Here is a 21,190-nt window from a genome sequence, read left to right on the forward strand (position 1 = left end):
TTTAATATAATACAGCTTCACCAAAGGAATAAGCACTTTCAGCCAGCCCAGTCAAGCAGTCATTCCCAGTTAAGTAACAAGACATTAAAGGTGGACAACAGTAACTCTAGCTAAGAGAACTAAGCCAGCAATGGAAGCGTCCTCTCCTTATTCAAACAGAGAACAATGGCAGAACACAGGCTGAGCCCACTTACAGCAGTGCGCTGGTCTGGGCTGCGGTACAGCTAATTTTCTTTATCATGACTGGTACAGGGCTGTGTTTTGGATTTGTGCTGAACACAGGGTTGATAATATAGAGATGTTTTTGTTATTGCTGAGCCTGGCTTACAAGGATCCAAGGCCTTTTCTGCTCTTTCGTACTTCCACCCACTGACCAGGGGACTGGGAGTACATGGGAGGTTGGGAGGAGACACAGCCAGGATGGGTGACCCTAACTGACCAAAGGGATATTCCATACCATATGACACCATGCTCTTTATATAAAACTGGAGGAAAGAAAGAGGAAGGGAGGGATGTTTGGAGTGATGGTATTTGTCTTCCCAAGTCACCATAACGTGAGATGGCCACCCTGCTCTCCTGGAGATGTCTGAACACTTGCCTGACCATGGGAAGCAGCAAATTAATTCCTGATTTTGCTTTGCTTGCATGTGCAGCTTTTGCTTTCCTCATTAAACTGTCTTTATCTCAACTCACGAGTTTTCTGGTTTTACCCTTCTGATTCTCTCCCTGATCCCACTGGTGGGGGAGTGAGCGAACGGCTGCGTGGGGCTTGGCTGATGGCTGGGGTTGAACCACGACAACCAGACAGACTGCAATCTTACCCACATAGTTTGCTGCACCCGCAATGAGTATTTCTGCGTAGTGTGCCAGCATTTTTACACAAGAAAAGCAGTACCAGTATAAACATGGTCTAAGTTATGAACTTAACCATCTACCCCAATGTACAGCTGCTCCACTAATGGAAGATGTAAGATAACTTGTCTTTGCAAGATGCTGTTTAAACACCTACTGTCACAGGTGCTACCAACAAGTTGGGAAAGTAAGACATTCGGCAAATTAGAAATGCAGCCTCTCCCCATCTCATTTACAGGCTGTTTAGTTTCCAAAAGGGACAATTCTCATTTCAATGAAAACAAAACCAGGAATTATGCTGTAAACATTCTGCCTGTTTCCCAACTGACATTCCCCCTCATGACGTTCATACATGCTATGTTGAAAATGACTGTACATTTTGGATAACCACAATATTTAGACATCACACTATTAGACCTGCAAAAGGCCTAATGTATTTCAGCCTGTTTTTGAAAAGATACCAACATTTAAAAAAAAAAATCAAACAAAAAAGAGCAAATTTGAGTGCCAGGCCTGCCTAAGTATTTAACACAGACACACCAAGCCTTGGTAGCAAAATGAAAGACCAGGATCTTCAACCTTATACTGGGCTCCCTGATTACCTGCAAGCATCTAGCCTGTTACTATTTAGATACAGTCTTCCCATCACTTCACACTCCTACAGCTGGAATTCAAGTATCACATTGTGCAGTTAACCCGAGAACTATAACACTTTCACTATTGCTGGACACCAAAAGAAGACCCAGGAGTGAAAGAGTTCTTGCAATCAGCAACGAAAACACAAGAGTTGACTCACCCTTGGCTCATCAAAGCCTGTACCTCATATCTAACATATTTTAGGTCACTTAAAGAGATAAATTGTTTATACTTTTCTAGTTATTGTCACAAGTATGAAAATATTATTCTAAGAAATATATAACTCCAGAAGCTGTCACATATTTATTCTTCTCAAACGGGCACCACAAGATTTGAGGCCATCCCTCATCAACAGATGAAATTTAAGCCTGCACCACACAAACCAGGGACAGCCGTACACCCCATGCATCCTCCCGAGCGCTGCACGCAACAACTCCAGCAGTCGGGCCAGACCCAAAAGAGGCCCAGAGCCCTCAAGGTCACAGCAGGACGGCCCTGGCAGCCCAACGCCGGGACCACTCCCCGGCGGGAACAGGTCCCCCGAGGAAGCCCCTCCACGCGGGGCGAAGCCAGGCCCCACCGCGCGGTGCCGGGGTGGGGGTGCGGGGAGAGGCTCCGCACCCCGAGACCCGTCCGGGCGCCGGGGGGGACAGCGCCGGGGACGGGGCGGGGGGGAGGCAGGTGCTACAGGTTAATTGATGCGGCGCAATTAACAGGTACAACCGCTGCCCCCAGGCTGCTCGGCACTGCCCCTCGCGCACTGCCCAGCACGGCCCGGCGGTGCCCGCGGAAGGAGAGGAGAGGAGGGAGCAGGAGAAGGGAGGGCACAGCAGGGGAGAGCTGGGCAGAGCAGGGCAGAGGGCCGGCTCCGCTCGGCTCCGCTCCAGGGGCGGACCCTCCCCGACACCGGCGCGGCGACAGGGAGGCACGGAGGGAGCAGAGCAGGCGGCGGCGGGGCCCGCAGCCCGCGCGTACCGGGGACGGGAGGAGGGGGCGGCGGGAGCGGCGTTACCTGAGCGACCCGAGCCGGAGCGGCCCGACCGACAGCGGCACCCCCGCGCCGCCCTGACAGCTCCCGGCGTGCCCCGCGCCGCGCCCCGCCCCGCGCCGCCGCCCCGCGCCCCCTGGTGGCCGCGGAGGGGCTGCGGGAATGGATACCGATACAGACATGGGTATGGGTGTATATTTATTTTGCCTGATCTTCACATAGCTTACCAAATGCAGTGCAGGTAAACATAGAAGGCAGGTAGTAATTTACAAAATATGCTACAGGTTATCTGGTGAAACTGTGGATGTCCCATCCCTGGAAGTGTTCTAGGCCGGGTTGGATGGGGCCCTGAGCAGCCGTGTCTAGTGGAAGGTGTCCCTGCACATGGCGGGAGGATTGTGAACGAGATGACCTTTAAGGTCACAGAATCACAGAATCAATTAGGCTGGAAAAGACCTCTGAGATATCAAGTCCAGCCCTTGACTGGACACCACCCTGTCAATAGACCATGGCACTGAGTGCCATGTCTGGTCTTTCCTTAGACATCTCAAGGGACAGTGACTCCACCACTTCCCCTGACAGCCCATTCCAATGCCTAATCACCCTTTCTGTGAAGAAATTCCTCTTAATGTCCACACTTAACCTCCCCTGGTGCACCTAAAGACTATGTGTTCTCATCTTGTCAGTACTTGGCTGGGAGAAGAGGCTGACCTGCACTTGATCCCTTCCAACTCAAACTGGTCTGTGATGCTATGATAACTGCTCTGCACGATGTCTATGCTTATGTTTACAGTAGTTGTATTAGGAATTTTCTAAAATTTGTTGGGATTTGTATGCTTGAGTCCATACACAAAGGTGTATGGGTGCCCACATGGACTCTTTCAGAATGAATATTTTACTGCAAGAGTGATTTTCAAATGACCAGTTCCACAGAATAAAGGGTACAGTTCTTAGACTGCAATTTGTTAGTTTCAAAGTCATCATTGCAAATCTCAAATTTCAGCAGGCTTCAAAATAGCAAACAGTTCTTATGCTTATAAATTACTTAAGTAACTGCAAAAAAAAATAAGATGCATCCAGCTTACATGATAAATATTTTACACTTTGTGTGAGCACAAGTATTTCTAAAATATTGCAGGGGAAAATCTCATAATATTTATGAATCTTCTACTTGGTGACTTATGTTTGTCAGCCAACATTTTATGAAGTCTAATTTTACTCTCCAGACTTGGGATAATAATAAAGAGGAAATGCTATTCCTTTTCTCATTAAGCTATACCAGGAATTGGTAGGTGAGAAACAGTTACTTTTTGGAAAGCTGACAATTCCCACTGGTTTTCTGAGGCATTGAGTATGACTCTACATGTCATGTATTTCTAATTAAAATGGTGCATTTAAATTTCTTTTTCTTTGAACAGACCTACAAATGCATTTGACATGTAACTGTAACTACGATTGGTGGTCCTTTTGGAGCGATTTAACAGTGCTGAACATCACTGACAGGAAGGCACTGTCAATAGCTGGCCACGTGCTTTCACATGCTGCTGCACTGCAGAGTGGTTGGATTCCTAAGCTTCCCTTGTGCTGAATTTAGTAGTGGCAGTTCCAGTTCAGAGCTTCCAAACAGTTCTTTGAAATTGTCTCATCAACCTTATGTGCAGTGGCACAAAAAAAAAATCCCACAAAACATTGTATGTTGCTGGGGAGAATATTGAGAACAAGACAGGGGTAGTTGTTTAGCTGCTATATAAAAGGCTGGCACAGTCTCAGATTGATTACTGCATCAGTTCTTGTCTTCATGACTCAAGAGGGATGTAGGGAAGTTGAGAAAGACACAGCAGAGATATGTCGCTGTCGTCTTACAACGAGAGCAATAACAACTGGGACTGCTCGATGCAGAGAGAGAAGGCAGGGGAGAGGACTGATAAAAATCTACAAAATCAACAAAGGTAACAAAGTTGTGGTTAACCAAATCCCACAGTATGAGAATGAGGAAGCACAGGAAATGCTTTTCTGCTAAGCAGATTGTGAACTTCTAGAACGTATTGGCACCAGGGAGTCGGGACTTTGGCAGTATCCATAGGTCCAAGGAGGCGTTATTCATATTGATAACAAACACATCCATAAGCAGACACTGAAGGAATTAGGCAGGGATGTACCTTCCAGCATGCCTAATACAATGAGAGACATTGAGGAAGTGATCACACTATGGAGCTCTTCCTTACTAGGATCTCCTTTTACTGACACTGAAGTCAGAATAATGTTCTGGATGCACCACTAATGCTAGGTGCACTCGCTCTGTAGGATATTTACCTTCCTTTCTATGTAATTATTTCACAGCAGAAAGGGTGAGAAACCTATAATAAATTTTGCATAAATGAAGTTCACACCCTGCAAATTACTTCAGATTGTTCATAACTTTGTAGTCTTGTATAAGTCTTTCTGAAGTCAGGGCCTAAGGCTCTGTTAATAATCCTAGGAGTCAATTCTCCAACAATTACATGGATTTTATGTTTGATGTATGACATACTTGCTCAGAACAATTTAATCCATAATATGTACATTAGTTTGTGAAGTAATTGGAAATAAAAGCCACCAGGTGGACTATGGTCTTTAAAAAAGGAAACAACAACAAAATCCCCAAACAACACACTCAGAACAGCATGCAGACAGCACAGTCTGCATTTTGGAATACTTCAACAAATCCATGCTTTGTAAAAACCAACAACTTGGTTGAGACAGTTGAGTTGACTACTGTCTGCAGTATTTTCCTCACAAAATCTAACCTTGATCCCTCTGCTTCTTTAGGACTCTTCTATTTGGTAGTGATAACTCCAAGGACTAAGAATACTTCAAAGTAAACATGTCTTCTATTTATAGAGTATATAGTAAATTGCTATAAAATTAGCATGTGTAAATTTGCCTTTTGCTTGAAGCTTTGCAGATCATGTTTTCAACTAACTGCAACTGCAGAAGGTCTTGTGACTTTCATTAACAATGCAGGAAGGCTCCTTGTTTCAAAGCAAAAGCTTCTTTCCTTGGTGTCCTTGAATACTGACCATCAGTTTCCTATATACTTTGAAGCTGGCATGCTCAATGAAGTCTGCAGTGGTGACAGTGTTTATAAGCTAAGGACAGTCATGACAGGGGTGTCAGGGTAGGCGTATGGTCTCTTGATAAAAGACCTTATGAGAGGAAGTAAGAAGCCTCACCCCAGAGCAGCAGCTGCTCTGTGCTGAATGTCCAGTTGTTATGAGTGCAATATGACAGCATTCAAGAGCTGGGTGAACATGCATTGGGAGGAATTCAGGCAGACTTGTAAAGTTGCAAGAAAGGGTGGAGAGGGGTTTGTTCACAAGGCAGGAGGTAAGTGGTGGTGCAGTGACACGCCATAGAACACAGTCTCCAGTGCTGACTGGGGAGCCTGACCCTGGCTCAGCAGAGGCCTCTGCTAAGTCTTAACTTTGCAGGTGTGGTGGGGTGACCCCAGCCCGCTGCTAGCTCACTGCTGCACAGGGGGAGAACCAAAAGAGCAAAAGCAAGAAAAGTTGTGGGTTGAGATAATGATGGTTTAGTAAGTGAAGAACAGAGTTAAAAAACCCCACCAGAAACAAAAAACACAAACCCCTCCCAAACCAAACAAATAAAAAACCAAACAAAAACAACCAAACATATAGACAGTCGCTCACCACCTCCCACAACTAGAGCGATGATGCCCAGCCAGTCTCTGAGCAATTGCCACTTTGGAAAGATTATACTCCAGTTTTGACTGCCAAGCATGACATTACATGCTACAGAGTATCACTCTGGTCAATTCAAGTCAGCTGTCCTACCTTTCCCCTGCCGCAGCCTCTTGCCCACCACCAGCCTACTTACTGGGGGCTTCAGAGGGAGACACCAAGGAGGTCTTGGCAGTGCGCAAACAGTTTGGCAATAGCTGTTGAGCAGAAAGGGACTTAGGGTGCTGGTTGACAGGCGGCTCAATATGATCCAGCAGTGTGCTCAGGTGTAACTAGCAGTACTAAGGAAGTGATCACCCCCCTGTACTCGGCACTTGTGAGGCTGCACCTCGAGTACTACATTCAGCTTTGGGCCCCTCACTTAAAAAAGGACATCGAGGTACTGGAGCGTGTCCAAAGAAGGATAGCGAGGGGTCTACAAAACATGTCTTATGAGGAACGGCTGAGGGTTTGTTTAGTCTTGAGGAGGCTCAGGGGGACCTCAACGCTGTCCCCAACTACCTGAAAGGAGGTTGTGGGGGCCAGTCTCTTCTAGTGTGCTTTCTGTGAAAGGACAAGAGGAAATGGCCTTAAGCCGAGACAGGTGAGATCCAGATTAGATCTTAGAAAATTTTTTTTGTGTGTTAGTGTGGCGAGCTACCGGAACAGATTGTCCAGGGAGGTGGTGGCGTTACCATCCCTAGGATTGTTTAAGAGGCATCTGGATCTGGCTCTGGCGAGATGGTTTAGTGGTGTGGGAATTACAGCGGTAGTGCTGGGAGGACGTTTCGACTAGACGATTTTACAGGTCTCTTCCCCCCCTGACGATTCCCGGATCCCGTGGCTCTGCGATGACTCCACGCAGGCGGCGCTGTGACGGGCGCTGTGCCGGGCGCTGTGAGGGGCGGGCTGGCCCCGCGCCTGCGCCGGCCGCGGGCGGCAAAGCGGCCGCTTCCTGCGCGCTGCCGGCATGGAGGGAGGGATCCTGATGGAGATCAGGCGGGGGACACAGAGCGCGTTGCTGGTTATCCGGTAGTGCGGGGGCGCTGCCCGCCCGCCGCCGCTCGGGCCGTGCGGGGGAGGCGGGGGCGCGGCGCGGGGGCGGCGGGCTTGGCTCTTGGCATCCTGAGCCCTGAACGAGGGGGAACGGGTTGTGTACCGTGGGGCGCCTCCTCCCGCTCTTGTCTGCCTGTGCGGCTCGGCGCAGCCTGGGCTACTGTGCAAATAAATGCTTCCTGAGACCGGTGATTTATTCCTCTCGGTTGCTCCTCGCCCCCACGAGAGACCCCGGTTCACCGCGTGGGTTCCGGGGCGCGACTCGGGCCGCGGGAGAGCTGCAGGCCGGCCTGTGTCAAGCAGCAGCTCGGCCTGACGGCCCCTTCCCGAGGCACAAGCCGTTCCTTTTCCTCCCCAGCGCGGCGGCGGAGGATGCAGGCGCGCCGGTGGAGGTGTCGCTGTCGGCGGATTCCCTGGAAGTGCGGAGCGGCGGGAGCTGCGCTGCGGCGGCGCTGCCGCCAGGGGTCAGCCTGGCGCCGTCCTCGTGCCGCGGGCTGCGCCGCCTCCCCGGGGACGGGCTGCACCTGCGCGTGCGCATGCGCCGCCCGCCGCCCCCCGCCGGTGAGGGCGGGGCGGGGGCACGGCCGGGGCCGGCCCTCAAAAATGTGGGAGGGGGCGAGGAACACCGCGGGTTCAGCTGAGGGGTTTTGGAGTGTAGATTCAATAGAGAAAACACCCCTCACACTTCTCGCCCCGCCTTGTCAGCCCTCCCTCCTCTTCTCGCCCCGCCTTGTCAGCCCTCCCTGCTCCCCCCACCCCAGACCTGGAGCCGGTGGTTCGCATTGAGAGCGTGTTGTTGCTGTTTCTTGAAGGCTGTCGTAGCTCTGAATTTAAGGTGTAAATAGGAACTGAGGAAATTTTAATGGAGTTGTCACTTTTAAAATATTGAAGTGCAATTAGAATGACGTAACGAAAGGGAAATGCCGAGTGTGGGAGTTTTGAGAGCTGCTCTCAGTCCCTTCCCCCGCGCTTCCCCGTAGTACTTCCAAGTTATTTCCTTTCTCTCGTGTTTCATGTTTAGTAGCTGAAAGTCGTAGAATGTTAGGGGGTTGGGAGAGACCTTAAGATCATCTAGTTCCAGCCCCCCCTTGCCATGGGCAGAGACACCTCTCACTAGACCAGGTTGCTCAAGGCTTCATCCAACCTGGCCTTGAACACTTCCAGGAATGGGGCATCCATCCTGGGCAACCTCTTCTGGGTGTCTCATAGTAAAGAATTCTTTATTAATATCTAACATACATTTTCCCTCTTTCAATTTGTACCCATTACTCCTTGTCCTATCACTACAAAAATGCCGTAATCTGATTCATCCAAGCTATCAAAGGTTGTCCATCTCTGACCTCTTAATCATAAAGGATTGTGGGTTTGTGTTGGGCCTCTTTGTTCTCCTAGCCGGTGTTTGCATAGGCTAATATCACAGGTAAAATCTGCAGAGCTACCTTCTTTACTTCCATGATGCTCATTCAAGTCTAAGATGTCTTTGCAATAAATAGAAAGCATGGTAGTACAACTGGTGCTTTCTTTTGTCCTGGCATCGAAGCTCAATATGTTTAGATTCATGGCATAGGATGTGACACAGAAAGATATATTGAATAACACAAAATCGCCATTCTGTGGTTTTAAAGTAGAAATGGCCAGTAAAGTGTGTGATATACAGTAATGATTTCAGCACCAGAAACACATTGGAATGCTCTGTTGATTTTAGGATGTGCTGAGGTTGCATCTGTACGTTAATCTGTAATTATGCACGTGCTTTGAAAATTGGATTATACTAAAATTATTTGGTGTGAGACATTCTTGAGGAGACCAGGGATGAAGTTTTAAAAATTTACCTTGTGAATTCATACTAGTGAAAAATGTGTGGTAATCAAAGCATATATTGGAAAATCTTACTTAGCCTTTAATGTTTTATATTATTATGCAAAACTAATTGTCTCTTACATGAAATTCTGGAACCTTTTAAAGTACTTGTCTCTTATTGTTGAATCCTAAATTTTAAGTAAATTTTAAATACTGAATACCAGTGCTGAGAATCTACCTGGATTCTTAAATTTAAGAAAGTGGGTGACGGAGAGCATATTCATACATAGAGCTCGGTTTAAAGTCTTACTTTTCTTCCACTTAATATTGTTGGATAATTCATGGAGGCTTTTATAGCTTCTTTTTTAATTTGGAAAAGTTGTCTGAGCAGGCTTTTGTGAGACTGTTTTTGCTTTGCTGGCCTGCAGAGGCCGTTGCTCACTGTCTTTTCCTGCAGTGCTACCACAGTGGCTGGCCTCTTATATGCCTGAAAAATTAAAACTGGTGCCTCCCTCTGCTCCCTGTCCTGACTATTTTGTGTTACGTTTTGGGGTGTATCCTCATACTGCAGAGACACTGAGTATCAGAAGTATCACTACAAAAGAGTGGCATTGAATTTTGATTTACACAATCTCTATGATGATATCTGTATCTCAACTCCCCCTGTGGAGAGGATTTGCACCTTGAAAATTATTGTTCACATATACAGTTCCTATTCAGCAATTTGGAGCATGAGGTGGAGATGGCAAGTTTTTCCTCAATCTAAATACTTGTTTCTACAGGTAAATAAATTAAGGTTGTGTTTAAAATGTCAGCATCTTGCATTGTTAGTTGGATTTATCTTTCTTCGTCTGAGGTATTTGGCAGGATTTTTCTGTACAAGTGACTGAAAATTTTACATAATTTTGAAGATTAATATGTTTGGTTCTATTAATAGATCTGGCTTTTACTTTGAGGGAAAGCCTGAAACCCCACAAGAAATACATCTTTTACTGTCAGTCCTGTGGTGACATCATAGTAGAAGATCGGTGAGTACTGCAGTGGCTTGTATTTATAGCAATAAATACCATAATGATTCCTATTCACGTTATTTTGTCTATTTAGAGAATACTAAAGGTTGTTTATTTTGAAATTGATAGACAAGAACACATCTGAAGCACTATGAATGACAAAAAGCAAAACTACCTGAAGCCGTTTTTAACCATTCATTTAATTCTTCCTTTCTTTCTTCCTCTGCACTTCAGGCATCCTCTTCTGTTCTTTTCAGTATCTTGTAAATTTCCTGCAGTCATTGTGCTGTAGCTATAGAGTGGCTGCTCAGAATGGGGATGTTGGCCACAGTTCTTCTCTATCCGTTAAACAAAGCCTACTTCCACATAGTTCTGGGGTGTTGAATTTGGAAAACACAGGAGCTCTGTCTTAGAGGTGTGACTCGGCCTTATCTCTGTTCCTTACAAAGTCTGCAAAGTGAATGAGAATTTCAGTAAAAAGCTGCTGCATTATCTGGCTCTTTTGATGAACAATTTTGACAGCTTCAGCTGTATATATAAAAAGAGTTAGAGATGTGCTTACAGCCTTTTGTGGTCTGTGTGACTTCTAATACTTAAAATGATAAGACAAATGTGTTACATTCTGTAAACTCATGTTACTTTCTTGTCGTATGTATGGGCTTATGGCTAACCTGAATGTAACTGAATGAGGATTTTTTGGCTTTCTCTTCTGAAATGTCTCATCAGAAAATCTGGTAATAACACTTATTTTGATACATTTGCAGAGTAATGAAACTTCTAATTTCTAGTCAGTAGCATTTGCTTTCAAAACATATTGCACTTTTATATTTTCATTTCTCAGTGGATGTTTTTCTGAATTTCAGCACATCAAATTCATATGCACGGAGTTTAAGTCTTTTGGTTCTGAATCCTATAACATAATGCAAACAGAACTTTTGAGAAAGGAAAAAAATGACACCTGTTCATGGCTCGTTACTTGTCGTTTCTTCTTGCAGGGAACCTCTGAGCCCCTTGAATGTTGCTATTAAAAAAATGCTAAGACAAGGGTAGAAGATTGGAGCTGCCGGTGTGTCCAACACCTTCTGTCCTAGCAGTTCCAAAAGGAAGAGAGTAGCATAGTCAGAACTTTCAGCTACAGAATTCATGTGTTCATCTCTTTGGGGAGACTGAAGTATGACAGTGGCAGCACAGGTGGAGGGATTGAAATTACATGACTGTGTGAAGGAGAACTTATTAAAGTGTGAATTACTAGGAAAGGGTCTGTAATAAGAAAAACACGAGATCTAGAAAATTATATCTTTGAGAATAAATTGAATTGAAATAAATGGAATTTAGTTTAGATAAGGTTATGGAGAAGACGTAAGACTCTTCCAATATCTAAGAAGTTAATGCAAGGAAGATGTCAGTAGTCTTCAGCGGAAGCAAGAGCAATTCAGCTTAAAAATGAAAAAAAAAATTGAAACCTGCCACAAACGTATTCTAAAACTTATGTTTTACTGTTAAAGACTGCATAAGCAGCCATCATTTTAAAGGTTGGATTAGAGAAATATATTAGAAATGGTTTAAATGTAAGTAAACCTTCCTTGGGGAAAGAAAATTGACTATACATTTTCTGAAATCCTCTCATTGAGTTTGTTTCCTTCTTTGAATCTGATTGCTCTTCAGAGGTTAGGGGGATGTTCTCTGATTCTTCTCCATTACTTTCACGTTATCTATGTTAGAGGAAGTGATTAGGTTTTTTTTTTTTCTTCCACAATGTAAGAGCTGCAAAGAATTTGGGATGCTTTCATTTTTCTTTCTCTCCTTCCAGGTAGGCTAAGTATAGCTTATATGTAAAATAATATAAGGCTTTATTTCTGTCATGAAGAAATTCTTAAAGGTCTGTGGTGGGTGGATGCCAGGTGTCCACCAAAGCTGCTCTGTTACTCCCCTCCTCAGCTGGACAGGGGAAGGTTCCCAACCTAAAAATTGTTTGTTGCTCTGACCATGAAGGCAGCTTAGGTGACTATTTTCAAATAGAATCTGTTTTTATTAGGAGCAAGTTTGGGGAGAAAAGTCCCCCTGTCTGCTAGGTTTTATCACTGTGTTTAGCAGCCTCAATTTAGTCAGCACTCAGTGAACTTCAAGTTGTTTTTGTTTGTTTGTTTTTCCAGAAAACTATGATCCAGGATATGGCTTCCTACCTATGAGTGGTGAAAGCCTAAAATATAGTGGAAATGCTATGGTTTTGGTATAGCTTAAGTTAAGAAAGTCTGTTTAGAAAATTCCTACTGGTTGGAGCAACTGCTTTTGTTGGAAAAGAAGTGAAGATCCTGGTGCTCTAGGCTGTGAGAGTAAAGAAAGGGTGATGTAATGAATTGGGACAACTTTACTATGCAGCTTAATATAATCTCTGGCTTTTTTTTTCTCCTGTATGTAACACGTAAAAATATTACTGAGCAATACCAGCTATCTGTTTTTTAGTGTAAAGAGCAATGCATAGTGTGAGTCCAGGCATCGGTACTAATTTTGAGGGCTGGTGAAGAATGAGTCATTAGGCTGATACCAGAATTAAAGTCTCACCTTGGCAGCATTGGGTTGTATCTCAGGCAATACATTAAAGCACAGAAAATGAAGACAGAGATGGGTAGTACTGAGAGGTTATCTTCGTTACGGTAAAGCTGGATCAGAGGATGAGTCATTCCAACTTTCATCTGCAGGTGGGGCAAGCACAGTTTCAAATGTATTGTCGATCTAGAAGGAAGGATTTTTTGATAAAGGATTTTACTTTCACTGATTGAACAATTCAAAAGGGACAAGAAACTACAATGGGAAGAACTGACATCCTCAGAAAAGATTAGTTTGGGAACTGCAAGAAAGGGAGGATGTCTAACTGTTGGCTTAGCAGCTGTATTTTTGTTTGCAGAGTAGTACCATAAGCAGAGTCGTATTTGCAAGTTTGAAGTAAGGAGTAGAATCAAGAAACTCTGTGTAAAGGTTTCAGGAGACAGCAGAATAAATAAGGGAACAATAGGAAAGCGTTTAAGGAAACTAGGCAGAGAGGAGAAACCGCAAACTAATATAACTGATAACGAAGGCAAAGTCTGGTATGTCCTGAAGCAGCATTCTTGGTCCTACAGCTACCCAGGAGAAAGGGATTTGTTTTTTTTTTAATGTGACTTCTGAAAGTTGGATCTGAGTATCGGAATCTGAATTAAGATTGCATTATCCTTGTTTGTTGTTTTGTTTGTTTCTGTTTTTCTTAATGAAGATGTACTGTGGTATTTTTGTCAGGATTTTCCTTTTTCAGAGTCTGGTATCTGACTCTGAAGGGCTTCAAAGTACATGCTGAATCTTGCTGTGGCATGAGTCTTTTTCTGTTGATTTTATATCAACAGTTTGTACAAGAGAATTTTACAAGTAATAGTAAGTGTGATTGCAAAATGCCCATTGCTGTATTTTTTATGACTGGGTAGAACTTTTTTCTTGACATATGGTAAATTTCAAGATTAAGTCTGCCTTATAATCACTGGAGATTCACTCTTGGGAAATGTTTTATCAGAAACTCAGCAAGAAACACTCAGCCATGGCTTTCTCAGAATTCACCCAAAGAAAGTGCCTTTGACTGAAAAGAGAGTCAAGTATTTCCTTTTGAGAAAATGCCATATTTCTGCCCCCTCTCCCTTTTTGTAGGGAGTCTAAGCTCTCTTTTAGTGTCTTAGAAAAAAATTATAATATATTGAAATATTTGTTTCTTGTTCCCTCTTAGGAAATTTCTTAGAGTTCTTCCTCTACCGAGTGACAATTGGAGTGATTTAGTTGAAGAGTGGTGTTGTCACCCTAACCCCTTTGCCAGAAGCACTTTGCACCCTCAGCATGATGACTGTTTTCTTGGAGACACTTTTTTTCTGTTGAATTCAGGGAATGAATCACATGTGCCTGAATCTCCCATGTGCTGCTCAGAGACTGGACACCATGCTTCTCAGAGTGACTGCAACTTGGTAAAGTATTTCCTTAAAATAATTCTCAAGTGAATGTGTTTGGACTTTTTTAATTGCGAAGTAATTTTTGTGTTTCCTGGCTGATTTAACTTGTATGTATTACAGAGCTGTTTGGAAGGTCATAGTGGGTTCTTGATATTCAGTTGTACAGAAGCCAGAAAATATTCTAAGCTATGTTTTATGTTTTCTAAATCTCACACCACAGTCTTTATATTGACCTAGATATGCAAGAAGAACTTTGTCCTACAAACTAAATTAGAAGCCTTTTATTTATGTAGTTCTAAACCCAAAAGTTTTCCCCAAAAAATATCCCAAGTGAAGGGCAGAAGGACATTGAAATTTAGTAAGATAATAACTGTAATGGGTTAGGTGTTTGTCAAAGGACAGTGGAGCAAAGAATAAGGAGGAAACTGGAATAACAATTATTTTTCTTCTCAAACTATGACTGGATGCATAACCATAAATATGATGAAAGAAAGGTGGGAATTTTTTTCTTCTTTTTTTTTTTTTTTTTTTTCTTTAGAAAGACTTGAAAAAATCAGAATGTGTTATGGGTTCAGATGTGGCTGTCTTACTTCTTAGAACACAGTAAGGAAATCGAGTTTGTTTGACTGTTCTGTCTAGAGAGGGGACCTACCATGTCACATTATAGCTCTTCATGTGGATGTTTCTGAGGTGTTCCAGGATGGGATATATTCATCAGCTGAGTCTCTAGGAAGAAGGCTATTATTTGGCTCAGAAATGTCAAAAATTGTTGTTTCCGGGGACAAAACATTTTTAGGGATGCTGATGCTTCAATTCTGGGATAAAACCCATGAAGAAAGAAAATTCAGTGCTTTACTCATCCTGGACATATAGCACTTGTATAAAATTTCAAGCAGTAATCTTTTCTTCTGCCAGAAGAACATCCAGGAATGTAGTTCATCAAAGCCTACATTTCCATAAAGCTTGTCTGCCTTTATGCTGGCAAAGGTTGGGCCTGAAGACGCCATATTTTCTCCCCATACCAAATATTAAACTTAATTATTGAAATTCTTCTACAGTTATGGGAACCATTGCTACCTTGTCAATTTGTGTCTATAACAACTGATGACTTAATATATCCAGATTCTCAGCATGAAGCATTTAATCTGTTGAGAACTAACACCAGAGACCCTGATTTCCATTTTCTGCTGCTGCTTATTAGTGGTTTGTATTACCCCCAGTAAAATTCTCACAATTCAATGGTTGCTGGTGCAAAGCCTGGGGAACAGTTTTGTCCTATAGCCCATTTCTCCAGCTCTTGCTGCTGTGGTCCCTTTTGTTTCTTGTTCCATTGTTCTTTGAAAAGCAGAATATGGGGAGGGGAAAATAAGGACTGGTACCCTGAAAGGATGTCAGCATGGGAGAAGCAGATTAATTTGGATTAACTCTGTGACAATTGGAGTTATTTCTTCTAAGGTTCCTTAAGAAGGAGGTGGAGTAGAAAATTAAAAATTTCAAAGAGGACAATGTTTTTTGCCAGAGGTCCCCAAAATGAATTCTCACATTTCAGCAGTCTTAAAAGAGATCTTAGAACAATGGGAACAAATATGGGAAGAGGCGGGGTGCGTGGAGTTCATGTTGCACACTTCTTCATCAATCAAAGAGAATGTTTGGCAGCAAAGAATTGATTTTGAGACAAACATATAATAAAAGGATGTGGAACAAAGATGTTACAGAGATGTGGGTCACACCAGGATAACAGAAGAACTTTTAAATGAGGGAGGAGGCTGATTTATGTCAGAGACATACTACAGTGGTTTAGTGTAATTAATTTTCCTGTTTGCTTCCTTAAACACCTCAGAAATGTTAACATGAAGAGCTATAATGTGGGATGTCAGGTTGCCTTCTCTAGACAGAACAGTCAAAGAAACTCAATTTCCTTACTATGTCCTGGGAATGTAAGACAGTCACATCTGAACCCATAACACATTCTGATTTTTCCAAGTCTTTTCTAAAGCTAAAAAAAAGAGTTGAGAATTTGTTGCTTGTTTGTGTCAAATCCCTCTTTCTACATCTTTCATACTAGCAGTGAATTCTCATTTCTGTGTTTGCTTATTTCCAGCATCACTCAGTTGCCAAGCAAATGAGCAAAACTCTAAGATCCAGCAGAAACTGGACTAATAAGGAAAAAACCCTCATACTGAAGCAGAAAATTCTTCCATTATATGAGTAATAGAAAGTTACAGCCAAGATGGATTGCTATTGGCATAAATGTTCTCATTTAAGAGAATTTTCTTGCAGCCTACCCCAGTATGAAAGTTCTTTTTTAATTGCATTGCAGTTCTTTGGGAAGTGTTTGACTATGACCAAAATAGTAGCAGGAATGTACCAGAGATGCTTAAACAATGTTTTCCAGGCTCCAGTGGGACCAAGACAGCATCCGTCCACTGCGAACATATTTTTCACATCTATTAGTCTCTCAGTGTAACATAGTTTTTAAATGTCACATGGTACTGCAGCATCCTAATAGTATCTCTTGGGGAAACTCTTTTTCCCTGACACCATATCTGGGATCCTTAGGAGTAGAAACAGAAAATATTAGGCTTGTGATCCACCTCCACCTGCAGATTGCCAGCAGCTGCAAGTTGTCAAATAGATATATTGATTTAATTAGTCAAGCTAGAACTGTTGCTTTTTCCATTGAAGCATGATCCAGTGAGGTAGCGGTGTTTTTTTTTAGTACCGTACTGCACAATTCTCAGCCAGCATCTGTAACTGTAGTCAGAAAAAAATACTCAAGTTGTAGCTTTCAAGGAAGTACTGTATATATTCTGTACTTGTACTGTGCAGTATTTGTACCAGTCTCAAATATTGACTTTAACAAAACCTTGTCTACTTATCCTTGGTTTTCACATCAAGCAAGTAATTTTACTGTGTATGTTTGAGAGGAGTAGCAAAGTAGGAATTGGGAAAGGGGATAACTGCATCTATGTGAATCAGATGTTTTTTCTGATCTCCATAACAAGGGGGCTGTAGTTCTAACGTAGTCAGCTCTTGGGCTCTCCCTGGGCCATTTAGTTTGATTCCTCATTTGTGACCATCATAGGTGTTATATATATACTGCTTTCAGACTAGACTACATCCAGGTTAATAAACCCACACAGAACCAGTTTTGGACTTTGGATTAAAGTAGGAGTTACACTTACATGTTTGATGCTGAATTCAAATATTAACAGTTATTAGCAGGAGCATTACAGGGCAGATATCATGCCAAGATGAGATCTTTTTCAAAGGGCAGTAGTGGATACATAAGAGTAAGGCAAATATTGAGTTATGTTCTGGAGATTGTAGAGACTCCTTGAACTAGACACTGTTATCCACATTTTTTGTTTTTCATAAGACCTTGATGAACATTTCCTCTGAATTTTTGAAGACTTTTTGAACTTGTGTATACTTTTACTATGAAAAACACTTTCCTATAGTGAGAACCAAACTACATTATGCATTGTGTGACAAATACCTTCCTTTTCTTTGATGCAAACAAGACTCGATAGTCTCAAGAGATCTTTTCCAACCTAGTGGATGCTGTGATTCTATAATTTCATAGCATGAGCTATGAGAGCAAATGTGGTTTTTTTCTGTTCAGCTTTTCCTAAACATTTGTGATTTTATGTATCTCAGTGATACCCCTCAGTTTTCTGTGCTTCCTTCCATTACATGTGTTTTCTTGCCACGTATGGAAACTGTTTTGCACCTCTGACAATTATTCTTATTTTTTGTTTCTGCTTGAATTGAGGAAGAAATATTGCTCAAGAACAGAATACACTGCATCTTTCTGGAATATCATGCTATGTTGTGTTCTTCAGCTGTTTTCTAGTAACTCAAAACAATCTGTGGACATTTTCTGCTATCTGCTGAACACTTAACTGGTATTAGACTCCTATAAAACTGTCCACAGTGGCTAGAACTTTTTACTGGGTAATGATAGTCACTTTGCATCATACTATTTTATGACTGTATTATGGAGTACTTCATTTCATGTGCATTATTTTGCTGTGAGGTCAGAATATATTGCCAGATTTTAAAACCAGTATGAAACTTGCAAGCAAGTCCAGCTATAGAAAGCTGAAATAATGAAGGCAAATCTATGTGCATGCAAACATAAAGAGAACAGAAAGAAGTACAAAGTTTACTGTCTACTCTGCAGATTGTTACAATTATGCATTCCTTTTTCAGAATATCTGAATGACATTTAAATGATATTTCATTGTCCTACAGAAATCAAAGGAAACTACCAGAGTAATTTGTAAGCGCTGCAAGACAATGCTGGGAGAAACAGTATCATCAGGTATGAGATGTACAAATGAAAGTAGACTTGACTGCATCAGCCACTGAGCACTGGAGATTAAAAACTCTGAAGGAAAGTAGTTTTATCAGTAAGGTGCAGGGCTGATTCCTGTGTATTCTTCCCATTTCCTTCTGGAACAGATGAGGTTGTTTTTTCCACTGTTAGATCTTGAAAGTGACTTTCAACAGGGATTTTCCTCATCCTTGTTTCTGAGGCATATTTGGCTAATTTCAAAGCTTTGGAAGATTCAATGCTTGATTCCAGTCAACACACAGCTAGAAGCTGAAGTTGCTAAGAGTCAGCCTGGTTTTGTGGGAAGACAGCCTTGTCAAAGAAGCAGGTGATGTCTCATCCTCATTTGATGATGAGATGATGCTTTAGAAGTGTAATTATACTGAATCAGCAGGATTTACCAGAAGCAGTCTAAAGATGAGTATCTGGTCGTTTTTAAAATTCAACTATTAACAGGAGAGAAACAATGATAAGACTGTTAGTAGCAGGGTTCATTCTTTCATTTTTCCTCTACTCCACTGCATCAGTCAGTGTGAGCCTCTTTCAGTTCAGAGATCTGGTGAATATAAAAACTTCTCAGAAAATGTAAAGCCTGTTTATGAAGTAAGTCATGAGGTGATGCAAGACAGAAGGTTTTCTGTACAGAACATTCTGATTGTCCTGTACAGGGATCTGAACAACACAGGCTTTAATAAAACCAAATTTAAGGTACAATATTTGAAAGCCCCCAAAGCAGGATGTGACTTTAGGAAAGCAGTGCTTGGAAAAGAGCATGAATAATAAGGTCATGAGTAATAGATGCCTTAATCTATGCCTTCAGATGCCTTCAGATAGTTTTAGCATCCAGTAATTGATATAATTGGTGGAAATGGGTAAAGGCAAACACTGTACAGATGTGCATGGATTTGGTATGGACTCTGCACAAAACTGAAGTTAGATAGCATGTATCCATTGTTTTGACCATCGTTTCTGCAGTACTGTAGGAAATTTAAGTAGAGTTCAAAGAACAAACAAACTAACCAGCAATGTATGGTATAAGTCGAGGCAGAACCATCTCTGTGAGAAGGGACTAGAGAGCATACTTGACTGTCATGGTTTGGTGCTTCCTCATGAGCAGATATCAGTGCCTTGAAGATAAAGCAGGATTAGAGTGGTGTAGCTGTGGAGGCCACATTTGGATTTCTCCTCAACTCTACCCACAGACACTTGTATGATTTTTTTCTTGGGAAATCACACCTTCTCTTTCTCTGCAAGCAAACATCTCCTGAATTCCCAATACCTTTGTAGCAGTAGCACTAATTCCTTAGTCAGGAATTAGTCAGGGTAATGGATGAGGAACTAAAGGGACTGAACTTTCTTTTACTCCCATCTCCAAGGACTAGCAGAGTGTGGAGCAGACTAAATTAAACTTAGAGGTAAAATATAATTTCCTGACGGTGAAGATAATTTAAAAAGCATAGTGCTTATCTAGAGAAGGAGTTGGATTACAAAGCCTTTGGAGTCTTTAAAACACATTAAGCGTTTTCCTGAAATGCTTACTTTCATCCAATTTTAATGGTATGTGTGGACAGAGATCAGATGAGATGATCCCTTTCACCCTTAAAATTTATGGAACTGATGAATCTTCCAGCTGTTCACATGCTAAGGCTTAGTAGAATGTATTTATTACTCTCTATACTTAACCTCTTTTGCTGGCCCTCTCATAGGCTGTGTTTGCAGCATATACCCAGATCTTCAGTATGATCGTCTTTGACCTGACTTTATTGATGGGGATTAAATTATGTCCTCAAAAATGTTACATTTAGTGTTAAAGGCTGTCTTAGTGAAGCTTTTGATGAACAGTTACATTGAAACTGATGTATGAAAGAATGTATGCAATGCTAGTGTTGAGTGAGTGTGATTTTTGGAAAGAAGTTCCATTCTGTTCTTTGAGCAAAGAAGAAAATTATTCCCCTGTGTGTGCTGTTATTAAAACTGTCTCTTGTGATTCACTGCAGCATTACTGAGCAGCAGAGGGTACTAAAATACTTACGTAAGCTATGCTGATCTCAGTGCTTTAGGAAAGTTCTTTCAATTCGTCTTTCAGGTTTGGCTTGAGCTCTTGCTTTGTTTCAAGGTGATTGTTCCCAGCGTTAACAAAGATCAATATGAATGAGAAATTGCTGATCATGTAATTAGCTCAGAACAGTTTTCTTCAGGCAGTGTAGGTTTTTTGTTATGGTTGCTTCACCTCCTACAAACCAAAGCAGAATTTGACCGTCCGCTGCACTTCTTAATGGAGTACTGAGCAAATGTTTAATTAGTTTAGTGATAGGCTGACTTATAGTCTAATCTTAACAAGTTGGTTATTCTATTATACTTCAAAATTGTTTCTGTCATTTTAGATACCATTAAATATTATGCCACTGAGGTGATTATTCAGCCAGCTGAGGGAAGTTTCAGCCCAATACCAAGGTAACAAAACAAAATCAGGTAATTTGTTCACGTGTATGTTTTAGAAAGGATACTAGAAATGCTCTAATCTTATAGTTTCTTGAATAATTGCATGTAATTAGCAGTGCAATTCTACGTAATCACCCCAGAATTAGGCATTGTAAAGATAATGTAGTTTGAATTCACTTATATACAGTTCTGTTTGCTCATCTGTGTGTGTGACACAGGAGAGATTGTGTATAATTTGTCACAATGTCTCACTATTCAGATGATAAACCAAAATGAAATACCTATTTTTTGAACTACTTAAACTTGCATGACATCTGGTGACTAATTATGGAAACAGAAAGTTACATAATGTAAAGTTAAATTGAGTAAAATTTGAAATATTG

The 21,190-nt window shown here is 42.0% G+C and overlaps 2 protein-coding genes across 7 annotated transcripts in view; one reads left to right on the forward strand and one right to left on the reverse strand.

Annotated features, from left to right (window-relative positions):
- The window catches only part of DOP1A (DOP1 leucine zipper like protein A), a 63,556-nt gene extending 60,980 nt beyond the window's left edge, over positions 1 to 2,576 (reverse strand). The window contains 1 exon segment of the mRNA XM_050314429.1: positions 2,501 to 2,576. The gene's annotated coding sequence lies outside the window, so the exon portion shown is untranslated.
- Positions 2,577 to 7,138: 4,562 nt separating this feature from the next.
- The window catches only part of UBE3D (ubiquitin protein ligase E3D), an 82,028-nt gene continuing 67,976 nt past the window's right edge, over positions 7,139 to 21,190 (forward strand). For 5 of the 6 annotated variants that reach the window (XM_050314441.1, XM_050314442.1, XM_050314444.1 and 2 more), the window contains exons 1-6: positions 7,166 to 7,227; positions 7,610 to 7,812; positions 9,989 to 10,079; positions 13,810 to 14,041; positions 18,284 to 18,353; positions 20,750 to 20,819. In XM_050314441.1, coding sequence (XP_050170398.1) covers positions 7,166 to 7,227; positions 7,610 to 7,812; positions 9,989 to 10,079; positions 13,810 to 14,041; positions 18,284 to 18,353; positions 20,750 to 20,819 — 728 coding nt within the window. Of the gene's footprint in view, positions 7,228 to 7,609; positions 7,813 to 9,988; positions 10,080 to 13,809; positions 14,042 to 18,283; positions 18,354 to 20,749; positions 20,820 to 21,190 lie in introns of all 6 variants that reach the window. The other variant, XM_050314446.1, reaches the window with a different exon arrangement.

Source organism: Myiozetetes cayanensis, unplaced genomic scaffold, assembly GCF_022539395.1.
Source record: "Myiozetetes cayanensis isolate MyiCay16 unplaced genomic scaffold, myiCay2020 scf2-11, whole genome shotgun sequence".
Classification (NCBI taxonomy): domain Eukaryota; kingdom Metazoa; phylum Chordata; class Aves; order Passeriformes; family Tyrannidae; genus Myiozetetes; species Myiozetetes cayanensis.